Consider the following 19,914-nt stretch of genomic DNA (forward strand, 5'->3'; position numbering starts at 1 on the left):
TACGATACTTGTTGTGCGACGTGGAAAGATAGAGCAGAAAGAAAGAGAGAGTGAAAGAAGGCAAATGTAAACTTACATCCCTGGCGCAACGGAGCGACCGGGTTGAGAAGGTATCTAAAAATCAAAATTTAGTAAGAGCGCATTACAGAAGCTCAGCAGTAAATTACGCGCAATGGCATTACACACACACACAGACAGGAGGGTAGAAATATAGCTTTTCCAAAGCTACAAAAAAAAAACACAGTTATCGATAGTCATAAAATGATTCTCTCCAAAAAAAAACGTATAAAATCAATCATACAAGCAATCAAGATTTTGATATTACACTGAAACGATATTACACGACACAAGGAATCTCAAATCGAACCCACAATTCTTGTTTATTTGCTTGGTTATGAAGTTTTAATAATGTTTCTTCTGTGCTTTTAAGATTCTACGATTCAAATGAGTAGGGCACAACAATGGACTTAATTAGATTTCTAGTTTTCTCTTCTTCGTCAAGCGTTTAGATTACACAAATGGTGGCGAAATGCTTACGTACCATTCTCTTTCATTAGGAATTTAATTTCACCAACGCTTACCGTACTTGAAGGGGCCCAGAAGGAAGCGCATCCAGAAGATAAAGGAAGATCAGTATTTTTTGCAAAAAAGGATCAAAGCAAATATAAATTTTCAACACCAACACCAACACGGCCACTTTACGGCAACGATCCGTCCGCATGCTCGAAATCTCACGTGTATTTTTTAATTATAAACTTTTTGCTGGCACGTTATCACTTAACTAGATAGATTGTTGAAAAGTTGTTCACCAGGTTTTTACATCTACCATTACTCGCCGTGCATTCATTCTAGAGCCGTGTCAATGAGGATTCTAGCTGTCGCGGAAAAGTCTAGTCAAACCATTTCACGATGCGAGCGACCGACGAGGAAGAGAATGCATGATGCAGTTCAGTTGCGTTACGTTGCTTGTGCCTTCCGTTTCCGGGCATCCTTCGAGGACGTATCAATTGAGATTTTTCCAACTTTGCCACAAACATCCAAACCCGCACGGTTGCGTACTTATATATGGCTTCGAGCGAAGAAAATTTTGTACAATCCCTGGCGTTAAGAAGCGAGTGAACTTACAAACAAACAGTTAAGCCATTTTTAGTTTTTTTTTTTGTTTTACCCATAGTTACCAATACTTAAGATCCATTTCATTTCGCTTCAGCTTTACATTTAGTCAGACACATAATTTTACATAAGTTGGAATGGGATCGGCTGTACGCACAACAAACACACCCAAGGCAGCTAATTTTAAAGACTTTTTTTTTTGTTTCACTCAACCATCATCTCCCCCCGCAAGTGAGCAAACAATCCCCGTAATAAATCGTTAGCTTTAACACAGTTATGCATTGAGTTCAAGGAACGTGACGTGACGTAGATTCCTGCGTACAATGGCACAGATATAGGCAGCATTAGAATAAATTCAATCAGACAAACAGCCAGCAACATACCACTTAAGTACACGCACCGATACAATGCTCTCAAACGATCGTAGAACAAACCATAGGACAAAACCGAAGGGCCAGTTACTAGAACCCGATCCAAAAACAAACCCCAACTACAAGCATGTTGATATGTGGTCATTGATGAGCGAACTAAGCTGGGGCGAGGTTGGATTACGGATTAATGTAAACACGCAACAGAGACACGCCAAATGAACGATCGAATGGGAAGAAAATGCCGTAAAGAATGCGTATAACCAGTTGTTTACCAGTTTTTTTTTTTTTTATTAATGCGATATTGTATTTCCTGAACTTGCTGATAGGATGTAGCGTTTAAGTTGAGATCAGCGATCATCTCGTATTTGCATAAGAGTGTCATTAGTGTTACGAAGTAGTTTAGATGTCGTTGGAACCGAAGTCTTGCTTCGTACTTTCGGTTGTTGTGTCGTATTCTTTTCCTGGGAAAGCAAGAGTGTAGTTTTTAGGTGTTTTATTGAACATTCAATTTTATTCTTGCAGTTGATTGTAATTTTTTATTTTGCTCCCGTTGACCGGAAAATGCATCGGTTTTATTACAGTCCTTTGTATGCAAATCGGATGTAACAGAAATTTGAAAATTTGGTTCACTAATACTAAACAAACGGTGATCATAAAGCAGGACAAAAGGGCCCCTTCGATTTCGGATGTCGTGATAGCTATTGTAATTAGTTTTCCCGACTCTCTCTCACTCTCTCAACCGCTTGCTACAGACTGTTTACTGGCCACCGGAATGTTTGCACCACCCGGCCACAATGGGCCACAGTGCCGGGTCAGCAGTTTTATGCCACATTCGCCAGAGATCTCCACGTTCTTCGCGTACGGTTTCACGATTCATTCATTCGTTTCCCCTTCTTCGTCCATCCCATATTATTTTAGTTTAATATTTTTATTTTGCGATCGAAACGTATTTCATAGTTTTTTTTTTCTCATGGCGCAATTTGAATACTTCATTTAAAAAATCTTTTTCACCTTTAAATTATTACGTACATCGTTACGTGCGGAGCTTTTGCTCCGAGCGTTGGATAGTTCGACACAAAGGGTCACCCTGCAAGACCCTTAAATAGTCGCGCAAAAATGCAAACAATTAAGATAATTTGTAACAAGACAGTATTGCTTTGAGCTTGAGCTTAAAAAAAAGTCCCACACTCACCACCACCACCACCATCATCATACTTAAAACACATTAATGCTTATTTAACAAAACAAAATGACAAGGAAAACTCAAACAGGGAGCTTCGAGTAAGATGATTTATTTAGAAGAGTGTAGCATAGATTGGACGAATTGGAGTAGATAAATCCAACAAAACTCACTTATATGCCAGTGTGCAGAACAAGTTCTTCAAACTCTAGGTTTCATGCGTTTCAGTTCGAGTTTGTGTTGAAAGTTTTACAAGGAATTGAAAGTATGTTATTTATAATTTCATCGCTCTTTCGAAGTAATCGGCAATGGAAAACAATCCCAAAAGAGTCGGTTATTTTTCAAAGCAGTAGAAACGGTGCAGCGTAAAATTTTGATTGTACGATTTTAAGGCATGACTAAGCCACTCTAACCTTTTTTATTGTATATACGATATTTTTATGTCTCTTTGATCGTCATCACTCCGTGCTCGATTAGGCCTCAAAGAAATGGACCGGAGGAAACAGTAACTTTTATTTAATCTTAAGCGTAATTGTAAGCGGTAATAGCTTCCCCTTTGCATCGTCATTTTTCATCATTCACGTTCTGAGGTGATCGCGTGCGCGCGCGATCATGTACATGTATTTATTCGTAGATATTTTAAAACCACATACCATTTCCACCCGACACCATTACACCGCCCCCCCATCGATCGCGGCCCCGGGGAAAAGAGTTTTCCATGGAGCGGAGCGCGCTCGTTTTAATGTAAGTTTAGGAACATACCGGGAATGTACCAGTTCTCCCATAACGGTGGCATTATTTTACTTTTTCCTCCCTAAGTGAAGCCCGTGAAAAGGTGGCGAGATTACATCGCTTCCACACAGCATACCATTTTCTGGTGTTTGTCGGCCACAGTTTTTGGTTTCAATCTATTTCCCTGGAACACGTGGTGTGGCGTACTCTGTAAAAAAGGAGGAAAGGAACGAAGAAAATGTGTAACGAGCCCAATGGAACAGAATTTATGTTTTTAAACCACTAGCACCATAAGTAGTAAAGTATTCCCCAAATACTAGAATCGGTTTTAAGGCTTTACTAAACCAGCAACATAGGCAGCATGATTTTTGTTTATAGCATCAGCAGTTTGATTTACGCGCCGTCTACGCAATCGGCAAGACAGATTTCGTTTAGTTTTGTTTGTAAGCGCAAGCGCTCTGTATTAAACTAACCCTAGCGAAGGCGTGTCGACGTTTTGCTGCTAAATCATGGTGGCAAGATAAAAGCCCACCATCGTTGGCGCATTGAGAGCAATAGGAAGCAAGGAAACAACAAAAAAGGCATAGCTAAAGTGGTGATGACTTTTTTAAACACCCATTATTGATGCCTAGGTTAAATACGTTGTAACAAAACTCAAAAAATCGCTCTCCGACACGAAACATACTCAAAGCAATTATATCTTTAACGTGCGCGTGCTGTTCAGTTTTGTACGTATATTGTTTCGAACAGTTTTGCATTAGGAAATGACAAAGAAGTGGGGAAAATGAACAGTACATAACAGTCGTCCTCCGTCAGCGGGAAAACGAGCGGTAAAGAGCCAGCTTCAGGCGGGCCTGATCCAGTAAGGATGCGGCGCAAACAAACTTTTTAGCGTACGATGTACTATTATTAGTGAAACAACACACGGCAAGCGGAAGGATTTAAAAAGGCGAGATATTGGCTGGTTGGGAATACCCCGAATGAATCCATTCGCAGCATATGCGAGCAAAGAATTGACACGTTACTACGAGGAAGTTACGATTTAAAATGTAAGAACATTAATTCTTAATGCTACCATCCCGCGAACCATCCCCATCCAGAAGCGATTCGTTTCGCCCATCCTTTCGATAATTCTTCACTACTTTACTATTACTTTCTGAACTTACTCGTTAGTGTAACTATTATGGATTATTTTATTAATATTATTTTTTATCGTTTTTAGTAAGAAAAGTATTTTTTGCAAAAAATATAAACAAGTTTTTAATTGAAGCATATTGTTTTATTTTGTTTTGTCTTTATATCTGTGCGTGTTTTTTTTTCTGTTTTAACTTAAGTTAAAAGAAGCTTTTCCTTGGTTGTTTTTTTTTGTGAAAAGTTGTTTCAATAACTGTTGTTAAAGTGCTTTTATGATTTTTCTTCGTGTTTATGAAAATTGAAAACATTGGAAACATTTTGTTTTTAGCCTGCAGTTGAAGCTACAGGAGAATAAGAGAAAAAAGAAAAGAAATTAAACATGTGATCCAAGCGGCTTTTGCGATTGACTGATTGATGAAGAGGCCGGGCGACCGACCAACCGGCAAACAAAACCTGGCCCATTCCGCCTAGGGGATGGACCCGAAACACCACTCCCGGTCTCACCACGAAGGCAGTGAAAACGGTGCGAAACACGAAGGGGGAGGGAAGGATACGGCGGGGCCCCTGGTGCATCTTTGAGAAAATTAAACAATCACACAACTACTTGCTCTTAAGGACATATGGTACAGGAAGTGGGAGGTAAGATATAGAGATAGCGTAGGGTTATTGATATTTTTAAAATTACAAATTATATTAATCTGCTAAGCAACTTAAACGGTATTGATGAGGCGGAAGGAGAGGGGTTAAACAGAGGAAGAGAAGAAGCTAACTATCGGAAGCGAATCGTATTATATTTATACAATAATATCAGAGCAAAGCAAAATCGAAAACAAATCAGATTGTAGATGAGCGGGATTTTCAAAATCTTGCCACACTTTTCCGTTGATTCTAGTTGCGAGGAGCACGTGGAAAATGGTCAAAAATGGTTACTTTCACGACACATTAAAAAAAAACGATGGGAGTCAAAATCGTATAGGAATCTCACAAATTTTCAAACAAATGAAAAAATGCTTCAATTTTTGCACGAATGCCTTAAATTGTAAATATAGAAAGAAAAAGAAAAACAAAAAGATATTTAAAGTAAATCTTCAACAATACGGTTTTGGTGTGATCAAAACTCAATAGAGATGAAAGACGATAATCGACGATTACACTACACATAGAGGAGTAGAAATCATACAACAAACCATAGAACAATAAGAGAGATTCACAATTCTTGCTGCGCATATTAGAGCGACGTAGAGCGAAGGAAAATAGAGTACGATACTATAGCGTAGCATGTTTTTTGGCCCACCCTCCAATCGCTCCATTTTCCAAAACCCCTCTCGCATCGGAAGGAAAAATCGAGAAAAGCCTTTTTAGAGCACTGTCCGTGATGGGAAATCTAATGCACCAATAGTGTAGAAGTTTTCAGATTTTGCATTGTAGAGGAAAGCTTTGTTCAATCTCTATCGAAAGTTTTAATTTGTTTCTTGGAAATTATCCATTTCACTCGCAAAATGTATATCTTTGCGAACAAAACAAAAACCCCCAATCAAACTGTTCACCTCGGAAGGATTCTGAATCCTTATCAGAACGGACGTCTGGCGAATTTGTTAATGCCGGCTGGATTGTTTTAGTTCCCATTGCCTGATGTTTATTACTTTCGAACAGTTTGAAATCGTTTGTAAAGCGATAGTCCGTGGTTCTCTCTCCCCAAAAATGAGTTACAAACACCGGTAAACCCGTTGGGTGATAAGTAAAAACAAGCAAAACACAGTTTTACAAAGTAGAATGCTATAGGTTTAGAGTTTCGCGCATGGAGAGTTAAAAGAAATCCGCTGCGAAATGGCACACATAATGGCAAACCCTTTTATTTATCGTGCCGCCGAAAGGTATGGGAAGGGTTGTTTAAAACAGTAAAATGCTAAAAGCACGTTCCAAGATAAACAGAAAGAATAAAAGCCACACACAAAAACCAAACAGAAAACTACTTACAACTAGTGATACAAAGTTAAGCGCAAGCCGATTAGTAGGAAGGCATAAGTTAGTGAGAGATGCAAAACATTATATTACCAAACACATTATATATTTGCTAAAGACAAACCCCGGAAAAGTTAATGAAGCAAACTACAGCGGAATGCAAAACGGGCATGGAAAGTTAAAAGAAGACAGCAAACACAGCCAGACACACCATAATTGAACACACTACACGCAACCGAAACGATAGGATTCAACAAATATTTTTTATGAATAAAAATTAAAAACAAATCAACATGCGTCGTGGTTGTTGACTCTTATTTTAGTTCCTTCTTTGCTTTTCGAATCGATCCATTTTTCTGCAGGTGTAAAATTAAGTGTTGCACGTGTTGTGAAATTCAATTTGAATAAAAGCGGTTGAAAATCCCCTTTCCCACAACTGGGTCAGGAGATAGGTTGAGTCATTTCGATCAACCTGACGTTCGTCGAGAATAGTCCAAGATTTGGTTGTCGAGGTTGTGTCAAACACATTTTGTAGATTACTTCTGTTCATGAACAATATTTCCTGCGCAGCAGTTTCATTATTAATTTTGCCATTTTATGATCATTTAAGTTAAAATCGTTAATGAAGTTTATAAATATAGAAACAAGAAAAACCGATACCGCATCGTGTATCAACAGCCCATCTCTGAGTAACCTGCGAGTAGACAAGCACCTTGGTTGGAGCACCATTCAAAACAATCCTAAATCGTACGACTGTCAGTTTGCCAGGTCACTTTGTTTTCAACAGCTGTCGCAATATCTAGGTTTCGTTTCGTGACGCTTCGCTCTCCCTTTTAATTCCCCCACAATTTCGTCAACCTGGCTTCCCGTGGCAACCTATAACCCGCCGTTTGTCGGTTTCGTGAGCTGTGACGGGGAGGTGGCGGCTGCGTTGTGCGGTGCGGCGCGCTCCCGGAGTTCGGCAAGATCGGTAAGTTGGCGTAATTGCGTCGAAGGTGCGCTGTTGTTGTGCGTGCGTCTGCATTGTGTGCTGCGAAATACGGAAGCGAGCGCCTCTAGCGGTGGAAGACGGTCCCAAGGTGCACCAGCACGAGAAGTGCGTAGAAGATAATCGTGTGTGCAACCGACACCACCACACCGCCGACGCTCCGTTCCCCGCTGCAGGTTGCAGCGCATTACACCACCTTCGACTCGGTTTGCATCATTTGCCCCCTCTGGGCTGAGCTCCGGTAGCGGTGCGATGTTCAGGGCACGCAAACAGCTCGGTAAGCGACAAACGGCGGAAAGTAGCAACGGGTTTCGTCCGAAGAAGTTCCGGACGGATCAGCAGGTGCCCACGTTCCAAGTGGGTGGTGAGGAGGGTGACGGGGTCGGAAGGGAAGGCGAAGATGGTACGGCGAACGTCGGTCGGTTCGGGCGGCGAATCGTGCGCGGTCGGACGGGTAACGTTTTGCTCGATTGCGAAATTCCTCGCTACGGGACGCCGGTCGAGCGGAAGCACTGCCGGAAGGCAGGTGACTACGTGATCGGGCACGAGCTGGGTACGAGCCCGGGCGTACCGCAGACCCAGTATCTGGCCCGAAAGCAGGGAACGGACGAGTACTACCTGTTAAAGGTTAGTGAGCGGTGGTGACAAATCGATCCTCGATGGATCACAGCCTACTGTTGTTGTTGGTGTAGTGTTTTTAAGTTTAGAACAACCGTTAATTCGTTGTAAACCCACCGTAGATACTCAGCTTTGATCCGGAAACGGAAATCGTCGATAAGGAAGCACTCCAGGGAAAGGTGCTGCTGCACAACGAGTACACGCTTCTCTCGATGCTGGACGACCTGGACGGGGTGATCCATCAGCATGGCTTCTTCAGCGACTACGCGTTCGAGGAGCGTCAGATCGAGAACGGCGACGGTACGATGCAGTCGATCTACACTGGTCGCATCCGCCGCCGTCTCATACTCGTCCTCGATTGCGTGCATGCGCACGAGTTCTGCGACCGGTCGGCCGACTTCATCAGCCTGCAGCGCTACATCACGGTCACCAAGTACACCGAGCTGGAGGCGCTGCAGCTGTTCTACGAGGTGGTGAAGGTGGTCGAGAAGCTGCACGCCCGCAACATCATCCACCGGGACCTGAAGCTGAACAACATCGTGCTGGATCGGCGCACCAAGCGCGTCGTGCTGACGAACTTTTTCCTCGGCAAGCAGCTTATTAACGAGCGGGAGGTACTGTTCGATCAGCGGGGCAGCCCGGCGTACATCTCGCCGGACGTGCTCGCCGGCAAGCCATACAAGGGCAAACCGTCGGACATCTGGGCGCTCGGCGTGATCCTGTACACAATTATCTACGGGAAGTTTCCCTTCCTGGACACCACACCGACGGCACTGTTTCGTAAGATTCGGGAGGTGGACTACGTGATTCCAGCGTAAGTAAATTCGAGATGGTTGCTGTGATCATTGGAAAATCGGTTTTAACAATGTACTGTGTGTTACTTTTAGTGGCTTCAAAACGTCGGAAGCAACAAACAATCTGATACGCTCAATGCTTACGCTTAATCCGGACGACCGCTTCTCGGCCATCGAGGTACGCATGGAACTGCATCAGATGCTGCGCAGGATGCGCCCGGCCAAGCGCGACGTCGACCAGCTTGTACCGGACCTGCCCGAACCGGGTGACTCCACTTCCGGCGATCACTCCATACCGGCGAACGAGCGGGATGTCGTTCCACCCGCTACCGGACGCTCCGTACGGTCCGCATCGGCGGTGTTCGGTGAACCAATGGACGTCGCCGGCGACTCCCCGACTCCCCCCGACACGATCGGCTCTCCGGTAACGACGGAACTGGCCACACCAAAGTATGAACTTTCCACCGAAGCGTTTTCACGCATACTCGAAACAAAAAACCAACAGCGGTTCGAATTGGGCTCGGACGGTGGGGGTTTCGCCAACCCGAAACAACTGGGAGGTGCGGGTGGCACTGGGGCCAAGAAGCTTTCCACGTCGATCCGTACGACGCCGTGTATCTATCCGTTGTTGTTTCCGTTCGTCGCAAATGGGAGTACTCCGAGTGCGGCCGGAGCACTCCAGCAAGTGAGTCGTTCGATGTCCCAGGCCCAGGGGACGCCACTAGCGGCGGGTGGTGGCGGCGGAGTCCAGCGGAATCGGTTCAACTTTAATCTAAACGTGCAATATTCGGCTCGCTCATATAACGGTACAGGTAAGTTTCTTGGTTTCATACGACCAATTTTTAATATTTAATTGATTGATTTAAATTATGTTTCGTTTTAAATTACAAAACAGTAACTAAAAGATTTGAATCGTCGGGATGAATTTTCAGTCTGATTAAAATCTCCAAATGTTGTTATTCTCATCACTAATGAGGTTGTGTTTTTATTTTCGCAGGAGCAGCCGCGTCCGGGCCTGGAATAGGAGTGGAATGGAATCAGAGCGGGACCGAAAATAGCAATACGGAATCACTATTGGAACCCAATACGCTTACTGCACCTGCCCAACCCATCCCGGTGTCTCCGCTGACAGCAACTCCCCCCGGCAGGGCCTCCTCCATGAACAACTTAAACCAATCGCAGGATCAGCTGGCGCAGATGCTCCCACCGGCGGCGCAAAGACTGTACGCCATTATGAACTACATTTCGCACGTTCGAGGGTGTACGACCGCAACGCCGTCACGTGGTGGTGCGACCGACCGTCCATCGGTCGGCACCGGAGCCGATGCCACGGCCGGGGTCGTCGGGTCGCCTGGGCTCGAGTTTAACGGCGTCATCACGCAGGAGATCGCCCACAAGATCGTGTCGTTTCTGATCGTAAACATGCGACATCACGCGTGGGTCGTGAATCGGTTCCGCTCGAACGGCAACGGAACCGGTGGCGTCGGTGATCCGGCTCAGCGGGTGAACAATCTGCTCGAGCTGCTGCGCCAGCTGGGCGTGCGGATGGAGGCTCGCAACGGGCAGATTGTGATACGGGCGGATCAGACGCGCGAGCGACATCAGTTTCTCGGCATCATGTTGCGCCTGGCGGGCATCAACGATAGCTACTTCGTGCAGTCGGCGCAACAGCAACCACCGTCGCATCCTCAGGAACTAGCTACGCATCATCCACTTGCTTAAAGCCTTACACCATGGGCACCAGATTCCGGTCCGGATCTGGTGCGCGTTTGAGAGTATTTCGCTTTTCTATTACAATTTATATTACTTCCTTCCGTAGACGCATGTAGTCACCGTAGGATGAACAAGATATGTCAAATGCTCCGGAACGTTTACCTGGGCACATCGATTGCCCCAGCCCCCGCTATATCAACACTTAAGATATAGTCGTGTGCAACGGACTCTTCAAGCCTGAAGCTAGCGAAAAATTACGAATCTAACCGAAAGTGAAGGTGAAACTGAACTGAATATTTTCATGGGAGGAGGAAAAAATGAATTTATCGGCAAACGAAACGAAACGATAGCTAAGAAAATACCTGCCAACAACCAGAACTGGGTTCAAGAGGGAAGTTTAGTCTTCGTTCGTTTGCTCCAAGATCGTCTCTTCCATGTGCTTTATTTTGCCCCCCCTTATTTTAATAATTTACCTACATTTATCTCTAGACTGAATTCCCTTGACATTTGTTTTTTCGTCCCGAAAAGTAGGCGTAGATGTTGTGGACCAAAATAAGTTATTTCCTTTACGCATGGGCCAACGAATCTGGGTGTTTAGTGCACGCGTCAATGCGTCACTGCGAATGAGATGATGAAATAAACCAAGCGGATGAAATCATTTACACAACCTTACGGGGTTTCTGTTTTTCGTTTCAGTAAGAAAATGTTCGTATACTTTATTTGAACCAACCAAAACGAATCATCAGAGTTCGTTAAAAATTATGCAAAAAAAAAGAATGCACATTTTCATATCACCAAGAAAAGGAATAGTCATTGTGCGCGTTTTACTTGAGTTTCGAGAACATTCCTCTAATCCGTCCTTATCTTTAAGCTACCCGTCACCGAAACACTGTCATTTGTTTGCTGCAAGATTCTCATCAAAGACTATTTGGCCTGGAAAGACACGCCCTGCCCATCGGCGATCGTGGTTTCGATCGTGTTGAAACCGGCATCCCGGAGCGCTTGGTCCAGCAGCCGGAACGACTCTTGCTCCCGGTAGTTCGCGGGAAGCAGGATGAACGCGCAACCACCCCCGCCGGCTCCGGTCAGTTTGCTCGCGTATCCGTGTTGCTCGGCGAGGGCAAAGATTTGCTCCAGCGCCGGATGGCTGGCACCAAGCGAGCGGAGCAGATTGTTGTTGATGGCCACAAGTGTTCCAAGCCGCTCGTACACGGTAGCGGGTTCTTGGTCCGATTCGTACCAACCGATCGCTTCCTCGACCAGCCCTCCCATAGCCTCCAGGATGGGGCCAACGGTGCGGGGGTAAAGTGCGCGTCGTTCGGCATTGATGGCGACCAACTTGGCCGTGCTGCGGCTAACGCCCGTGTCGACGATGAGAATGTGCACCGGGTGGCGCAGGGCAACGGTTTGGTGTGCGGGATCACCTCGACGGAATCGGATCAGCTTGCCATACGTCGCGATCGTGTTGTCGATGCCGGACGGTTTCCCGTGCATGATCACCTCGGAATCGAATGCCCAGCCGGACACTTTCTCACGTACGGCGTCGTCGAAGTTGACCGGCTTACGCTGGAGCATTTGCGCCAGGGCATACGCACCGGCGCCAAGGCACACCCCGAAGCTGGCGGAACTTCCCAAACCCGCCCCGATACTCATTGCCGAACCGATCGATAGCGTAAACCCTCCCGAAGTGTCGATCGATTGAACGCCCTCCGCACGCAGCACACGATTCACTATGTAAAGTGCGACACCGAGCGAAAATCGTTCCTTCGCACCCTCCGCAGACGAAGGCTGCGTGCGGACGAAGCGTGCAAAAGGAAACGGGCCCTCGGGGGCACGCATCTGTTGGAGAAACTGTTCCGGTAGAAGTGTTTCGGAGCAATCAAACTCGGCGAGGAACTCGTTGAAGGCACCCAACGTCAGGCTGCTGGTGAATGGAATCGAACGGAACTCGAAGGTCACCACCGGATCGGATTGTGGCGAACAGCGAAGGTTGGTGCGCAACCCGATCGGGCCAGCGACGGCCGGAAACCCGTAAATGACGGAATGTTCACCGTGTAGAATCACCTTTCCCGGTGCGGACACTTCAAAATCAAGCGCCATGATGATTGTTGGTTGGTTCAAACAAAGAAAACACGCTGCGGGCGGACAGTTTTATTTGCCAGCTTCACCGGCCCACTGTTCCGGGGTGTAGGTTTTCTGTGAAAATGCGTGTATGGTCTTCAGCTCTTCCTCCAGGGCAGCGTTCACGAGTCTGGGAATTAAGAAAATATTACAATTCTTGGTTTTGACTTTACGAGGGGTCTACCGGATACTAACCTGTGGCGTTGTAATAAAGCTTTGCCTTGAAACTGAGGTGAAACGACTACCACACGAAACTTGCCACCACAACCATCCGATTCATCGACCACTTCCTAAAAAGAGAAAGGCAAAACAAAACGATCTGAAACAGAACTTAAATAGAACACTTGAGGGGAATTTGTTGAAGCATCAAAGTAACCATATGCAATCTTTTCTCAATCGTCCCGACTGTTTGGAGAAATTAGTTTCTAGTATGACTTTATTTATTTTTTCATTTTATTAACTTTTGTTGACTTATTTTCGGTACTACTTTCGCCAGAAAACATCTGTCGGTAGTTAAAGTACAGGAAAAACAGTACGAAATGGCCACAGCTGTAGGCCGATATGGCAAGCGGGTAAAGGAACGGCAGATGGGCCGGAGGTGGAAGGTAAAGGAAGCCGAGCAAAAGCGCTCCTTGTCCGGCCAGCGATGCGTAGAACAGGATCGTTAACACGGCCAATTGGGTACGATCAACAGATCCACGGAGAAGGTATCCAACATGTAGCACGTCGTAGGTTGGCCGAGGGTTACTCGATGACTCGAATGCTGCCGTCAATCGGGGTAGCGTTAGGCTGACGAGGGTAAGTCCCAGATAGGCCCCCATCAGGCCGTCTTTGTGTAGCAACGGAAGCATGCTGAATGTTGAAACCTGTAGCAACCAGTAGGATGCAAGTGGTTCCGCGGGAAGCAACAGGACGACTGGGAGGGCCGCAAGAAGGATTGACTTCTCGTGCACCTGAAAGCTGAAGAGGAAGAACCCGAGTGCTGTGACGGCGAGCGAGTAGAGGAAGCTTCTCATGTTGGGGGTTTTCTGAAGCAGCAAGTGAATGCCACTTGGGAGGACGGCCAGCGCGGTGCAGAGGAGACAAATGAGGGCCATCGTGGTTACGGGAAAGTTCCTAAAAGAAGCGAGTTGCGTGTGAGTAAAAAAATATCCCCTCTTTTTCCAACGATCGTTTAATTACTTACTTTAGTTTCACCAACACATTGACCACACACCATACGTTGGATACTTTGTCCTCGAACACTCCCCGTGCGACCGGAAATATCCTATGGACCAGCTGACCAAGCGATTCGATCGATCTGAGCCACGGTAACCATAAAATCCCAAACGTAGCCAGTACCGTCACTCCTAGCAGGGAAAGCTTTTTCAACCCGGACAATAACCTCCTCCCGGTGGTCGCATTCGAATGCACGCCGGAAAAGCAATCTCGGAGAAGGTAGAAGAAGAACGGCAGGGCATGGTACAGTTCCATCTGTTTGTAGTTGAGCGCGAGGCAAAAGAGGATCGCTCCGAGGAGGGTCGCTTTCTCGCCGATGGCTACCACGGCGAGGGTACACAGGGCGAGTGAGATGTTGTTGTACTGGAAGTGCCCATTGTCGATGAGAATTTGGCCCGGGTAGAGTACGGCCAAGGCGAGCAGGAATTCTTCCCGCACGGGGATCGTTTTTGATAAACGCCTTCGGATGGCGTGAAGGGCGAAAAGCATCGCCGGAATGTATAGGAGCACGTCGGCCAGTAGGACAGTGTTCCGCATGAAGTGCTTGTGCTTCTCCGTCCCGATTCCCCTTGATGTGTGGAGGGCGACGAACGATTCTCTTTGGGTAAAACGAGCCCACGTCCCCACCAAGTAGCTGTGATAAGCGGTCAGCGGTGGGTAGTCCAACCCCCAGTAGAGTAGATCGTTATCCGTCGTGTTGCGGTACCAGTCCGTGACCGGCAGGTTCACCGTCACCTCTTGCCAGTGGCGTTGGGCCTCGTAGTCGCCGTACATCGGAGGCCGGTTTTGACCGGAGTAAGAATGCAACGAGATCGAGGCCCGAAGAAAAACTCCCGTCGCAGCGAGTGCTATCCATAGTGGCTTACTGCTTCCGTCCATTCCAAACGCTGGCGCGATATTTTCGGTGCAAACTGGACCCGAACAACACGACAACAAAACACTTCCACGCGTCCGCTGGACCCGCAGCAGTGGTTCCACGGCGGATCAATATCGCATACGATCGCGGACTTTGACAGACGTGACGAATCGCGAGCTCCGGGAGCTCGGAATGTCGTTTAGTTAGTAAGAGAAAGTTTCCGTGCAACTTACCACATGCGTTGCCTCCAGACGTTCGGTCAGCTTTTGCTGGATGTATTCTTCTGTGTATCCGGACATTATAGAGGCCGTTGATGATATGAAATGGAAAAACAGCAAGAAATAATGCGTCTGTATCGGATGTTTTACAAATCTCTGGCGTTTCTGTTTACCTTTAGAAAAGGCGCTGACAGCAAACTGGCATCAAAAGCATCAAAAACCTTGGTCACAACTGTAAATAATGGCTAAAGCAAGTAATTTCGCAATAACTTTTTAGTGGCTTGGCCAATTTTAGCGACAGACCCCTCAAATGAAAGGTCTTTTAAAGACTGATAACTCTGTGCAACAAAGACTGTTCCGTAATTCTTAGTTTATGAAATTCTGAGGCGGAGGTGCAGAAACCTTGGTTGGTATTTTCTGCTGAAATAACAAATTTGTTAATAACTTTACAACTGCTGAACCGATTTGTACATGTGACCCCTTAAATGAAAGGTCTGCTCAAGACACACAACTTTGTGTAACAATAGATCATTCTATATTTTCTAGTTTTTGAGAAAGTTTATTTTTCGAAAAGCTTCGGAAATCTGCCGGTTCGACCGGAACAAGGTACTCAATACTTCGAATAGCCATTAAGGCAAAAAATTGCCAATTTGTTAATAACTTTTGATTCTTTGATCCGATTTTCACGTTTGACCCCTCAAATGAAAGGTCTGCTCAAGCCACACAAATTTTACGATAGTTAGATTTTCCAGGCACCTTAGTTTTTGCGAAATGATTTTGTATGGGAAAATGGCCGAAACAGCCAATTTGCCAATAACTTTTGATTCTGTTGACCGATTTTTACGACAGACCCCTCAAACGAAAGGTCTTTTGCAGACCAACAACTTTGTCGAAGTAAAGACTTATCCATCGTTTCTAGTTTTGGAGAATTTAATGCTGCATTGCCATCTCGAAATTGGCCCGGTTGACTATCACTGACAGTTGAGGTTAGAAAACCTCCAAATGTCATTTTCATATAATCCCTGGAAAACCCAGTTCGAAAGTTCCCGATGCGCAATTTCTCTCTTCGAAAGAGAGATTTTGCGATGGTGCGAGAGAATTTTCAATTCTCTTTTCTCTCTCAAATTGGCGCATAGTGGTGGGTAGTTTCCTCGGAACTGAAATGAAACAGCTCCCCCTGGGAGCGGATAGCAATAGCGATCCAGATGGTTCTGGGGACCATTCACAAGCTCTATTTAGCCTTTGGATCAATTCAACCATTGATTGTACAATTGTTAAAGTAACAAAAAATACGAAAAATCGGTAAACTTAGCAGGCACGCATGATATGATGGATTGGGACTCGGATTCGAAGATCCGGATCCAGAATGGATTCAAATCGAAAGATTCGGATCCCTGTAGGAAATCAGTTTCTCCATCACTTCTCAACTCAGCTGATGGTTAACCAAGGTTAGTAGAATGACATGATCTCTGCGAGTGTTTTGTTTATAAGAACCTTACGTAATTCAAACCTGAACGTTGGATATACGATAAAGGAAATGTTTATCTATTTGAAATTTAAAAATGTAAAATTTGTAAACTGTGTGCCATTGCTCCACAAAAAACAGGATACAATTTGGACGAATTCATGTCGGGACTCATAAGCAACGTTTACGCTTATTACTTACGTTTTTTACTTTTCTGAAGTAACCTGCTACAACAATACAATTTGTTTGAAATTTGGATTTCTGCCTTTCCATTAAATTTCATTTCATTTCAGTTGCAATTGTTTGTCTTAAGGGCTATACAAAGGACCACAGCTTTTGCGAAGACAATGGGAAAGAATGTAGAAGGGTAAGGACGATAAACGGAACAGAGAAATTGTTTCCCTGTTGTACGTGGATGGTCAGTCCTCTCGTACAGGGGAGGGTTCGGTCTCGGTTGGGATTCGAACCCATTCCGTCGAGGTGGTGAGCCTCGGCACTCATGGGCCGATTTTCTAACCGGCGCTACCGCTCGGCTGTCGCAGACCCTTCAAATGCTGAATTAGTGTTTGTATTATAGATGCAAACTATGGCTCTTTATTTGAAATCAATCCTATTTTAGCCCTGGTGCTTGATGGTGTTCATAAATAAGATTAAAACACTAACCATTAAATCCGATCAATGCCTGCATTCAAGTATCGTTTTTAAGTATCGCCCACACATTCCCAAATGGTTCGACTTAATGGATATTTTTAGTTACACGAGGGTTGAGAGTTTCATTTGTAATATCCAGCTTTTCATGGACCCCCTCCGGATTCGGATAACCATCGTGCGTTGGGAATCCTCTTTAGCTAAGCTCCACGTGCGACATGAAAGCACAATCTCAGTGAGCGAACTACCCCCCCACGCCTCCCCCCCGCCCCAACCCTTTCCGCCACAAGGGATTTCAAACATCGGGCGTTATGTAGTTGGGTGGCGGGAAAAAGAGTTGAAAAAAATTCTGCGCGAATCACAAAAAGAACTCATCTAAACGGGTTCCATTATTCACAACCCGGAAACGGCTTCGGCAACTAATCCTTCGTCGTTCGTTTCCGCCCGATTGCTAAAGCGTGGAGGGTGCACGATATTGAGCGGTAGCTCAAACGGGGATTCGTAACGTTTCCGGCTGACCCTCTGGGTGATTGTTTTGCTTCTGTAAACAGTGGGTGAGAATAGTTCAAAAATGATAATTTACTAAAAATCAAATGATTTCAACAAAATATCCATTAGTCAACATCGTTAATTATTTACAATTATATAAAAAAGCAATGACAAAAGAAAATTCAAGTATGCCGTCATCCACCAATTACGTGGTGAAAAATATCTGAAGAGAAATTGTGTGAGTTTGAACAAAAATGTTTAAATAAGTTCCATGAAGCTGCTTCAACAGTATGCCTTTTTTGCTTATGGTGCGCTGCTCTCCAGCTTTTCAATTTGTTTGCCCTCTACCATCGACGCCAGCTTGGCCCAACATCCGGATTTATTCGGTGTAGCAGCTTCGTGGGCAACATTTGTGTTTGTTTGTATGTGGAGCTTCATTTTTTCCCACTCTCTACACCCCTTCCGAGGCATCCCGTTCGAATGGTAACAAACAGCCACAAAAAATGGCAATGGGTTCGAATTTCAGTGGGGGTAAAAGTAAATTTGTGATAGCAGCTTCATCGCAGCCCCGTGGCATGGACACGTAAACGATAGCCGTTCGACTCCATTGCCATTTTTCGTTTTTTGTAAAAAAAAACCTTTAAAAACAAATCATACACCATACCAGCCGGAACATGCCAGTCGGGCATCGTATCGGAATTCTAATATTATTGTGTAGGCAATGGTCATCATTCACGGTGCAGTTTTTCCTCGTTCTTTTCTGCCTGGAATGTTTCTAAAAAGTGCGGAAAAATTTACTTATAGTTTCTCTCCGATTGTTCGGAGCATCCTGTGGAAAAATACAGGATGCAATATTCGTTTCACTACAATTTGAAGAAAGACTGTTGCAAAAAATTAAGAACAATTCACTTTACAGTTTTGCGTAGCCTTTTACTTTGCAGTGTTGGTGAGAAATTTATTTTAATTTTTACTCGTCGTCTCGATCAAAAACTATCGAAATTGTGGAATAGGATGAGAATTATTTAAAATAATGCATTACAATAAGTGGGTAAATTAGATAAGCTTTGTCAAGAGAATGAGTTCATCCGATTTTTTAAAGCTATTTATAGTTCTAGTTTTAGAACCTGAATGGAGGCGCCTGGTAGTTTTCTTTTCGATGGAGACGCTTGGTTGTCCATAAACCAAGTAACTATAATAGAAAAAAGGCAATTTGTGATGCGCGTCAATATGAAAGTTTCACGTCGCTCGCTATCAATGTGATGCTATCAGGAATCATTTTCCAAACTAAATCATTCTCACCCTCAAGCAAAATGACGAAGAAATTCAGAACATTGCATGAATAATTTGTTCTTCCACCCGTCTACCCCCCACCCCACCCTCTCTACGGGGTCCTTCTTCAAGATGACAAAAGTGGCAAGTTTCATCATTAAACCATTACGCGAGGCACGAAAGGATGCTGGAGACCCAAAACGCAACCCAACGCAAAACATGTCGCCGTATTGATTTTTCGCCGACAACAAGATCCGGCGCCAGACGTTGGTAAAGAGGAATATTTCCCTACCGCTTCTAACTAGCCTCAAAAGATTCGTTTCGAAAATAGGTTCGAACGCAATTACTGGTGTTTTTTGCCGATCGTTTCCGTTAAACTGCGGAGGACCGTCTGCCACAAGTTCGTGCGAGTGTTCGCTTACTTTTTCGGATCGAAGCTCGTGGAATTTTGATGGAGTGGCACATTTTTGAAGAAAAAAGAAACAAACATTCTCCACAAGAATACTCTTTACGGTGGTATCGCATGGAAAACTCGATCGATGCAAACATTTTTGCTCTCCATCATTCCATCACCCGTTCCCATCGGGCCAACGTCAACGCCAACAGCCATTTACCGCGAACGAAAACATTTTCTTTTTATTTTTGCGCAGCGCTTCATTTTTCATTTTCCGCACACAAGCCGCCTAGAATGTCAAACACATTAATTACGTAAGTTACTCGGCTTGATGCCTGCGTGTGTGTGTGTGTGTATGGTTGGTTCTATCCTTTAACTTCTTCGTCGGCTCGCTACCGCTTACAGAATGCTGGCGACGATGAATCGAAAAGTCAATTTCAAAATGATTGATGCGCAAAGATGAGAAGAGTAAGGATGATGTGCCACAAAAGGGAAAAATTGGCTCAACAACCCACGGCAAGTATCAACTCGTAGCGGTTGAGTTATGATGTTCCATCTTTCAAGCTTAGACATTCTTGTGGCGGTGTGTTGCTTATGGGTTTTTTTGTTTGGTTTTCTTCGAAAGGTTAAC

At 45.0% G+C, this 19,914-nt stretch overlaps 4 protein-coding genes across 4 annotated transcripts; 1 reads left to right on the forward strand and 3 right to left on the reverse strand.

The window, feature by feature from the left end:
• Window positions 1-7,342: 7,342 nt before the first annotated feature.
• On the forward strand, window positions 7,343-11,290 carry LOC131265678 (uncharacterized). Its single transcript, XM_058267971.1, has 4 exons — window positions 7,343-8,107; window positions 8,221-8,912; window positions 8,986-9,704; window positions 9,890-11,290. The coding sequence occupies exons 1-4, from the start codon at window positions 7,733-7,735 to the stop codon at window positions 10,612-10,614; spliced, it is 2,511 nt and encodes an 836-aa protein (XP_058123954.1). The 5' UTR covers window positions 7,343-7,732; the 3' UTR covers window positions 10,615-11,290.
• Window positions 11,291-11,292: 2 nt separating this feature from the next.
• On the reverse strand, window positions 11,293-12,705 carry LOC131265696 (mevalonate kinase). The gene has a single exon (XM_058267996.1). It carries the CDS (start codon window positions 12,703-12,705, stop codon window positions 11,530-11,532), a length of 1,176 nt encoding a protein of 391 aa, XP_058123979.1. The 3' UTR covers window positions 11,293-11,529.
• Window positions 12,706-12,727: 22 nt separating this feature from the next.
• On the reverse strand, window positions 12,728-15,167 carry LOC131265708 (bolA-like protein 2). Its single transcript, XM_058268011.1, has 3 exons — window positions 15,034-15,167; window positions 12,922-13,016; window positions 12,728-12,856 (listed from the first exon to the last, which is right to left on the reverse strand). The coding sequence occupies exons 1-3, from the start codon at window positions 15,097-15,099 to the stop codon at window positions 12,757-12,759; spliced, it is 261 nt and encodes an 86-aa protein (XP_058123994.1). The 5' UTR covers window positions 15,100-15,167; the 3' UTR covers window positions 12,728-12,756.
• Window positions 13,165-14,879, reverse strand: LOC131265687 (probable dolichyl pyrophosphate Man9GlcNAc2 alpha-1,3-glucosyltransferase). The gene is made up of 2 exons (XM_058267986.1): window positions 13,913-14,879; window positions 13,165-13,842 (listed from the first exon to the last, which is right to left on the reverse strand). The coding sequence occupies exons 1-2, from the start codon at window positions 14,821-14,823 to the stop codon at window positions 13,167-13,169; spliced, it is 1,587 nt and encodes a 528-aa protein (XP_058123969.1). The 5' UTR covers window positions 14,824-14,879; the 3' UTR covers window positions 13,165-13,166.
• Window positions 15,168-19,914: the final 4,747 nt, after the last annotated feature.

The sequence above is a fragment of the Anopheles coustani genome, chromosome 2 (genome assembly GCF_943734705.1).
Source record: "Anopheles coustani chromosome 2, idAnoCousDA_361_x.2, whole genome shotgun sequence".
Taxonomy (NCBI): Eukaryota; Metazoa; Arthropoda; class Insecta; order Diptera; family Culicidae; genus Anopheles; species Anopheles coustani.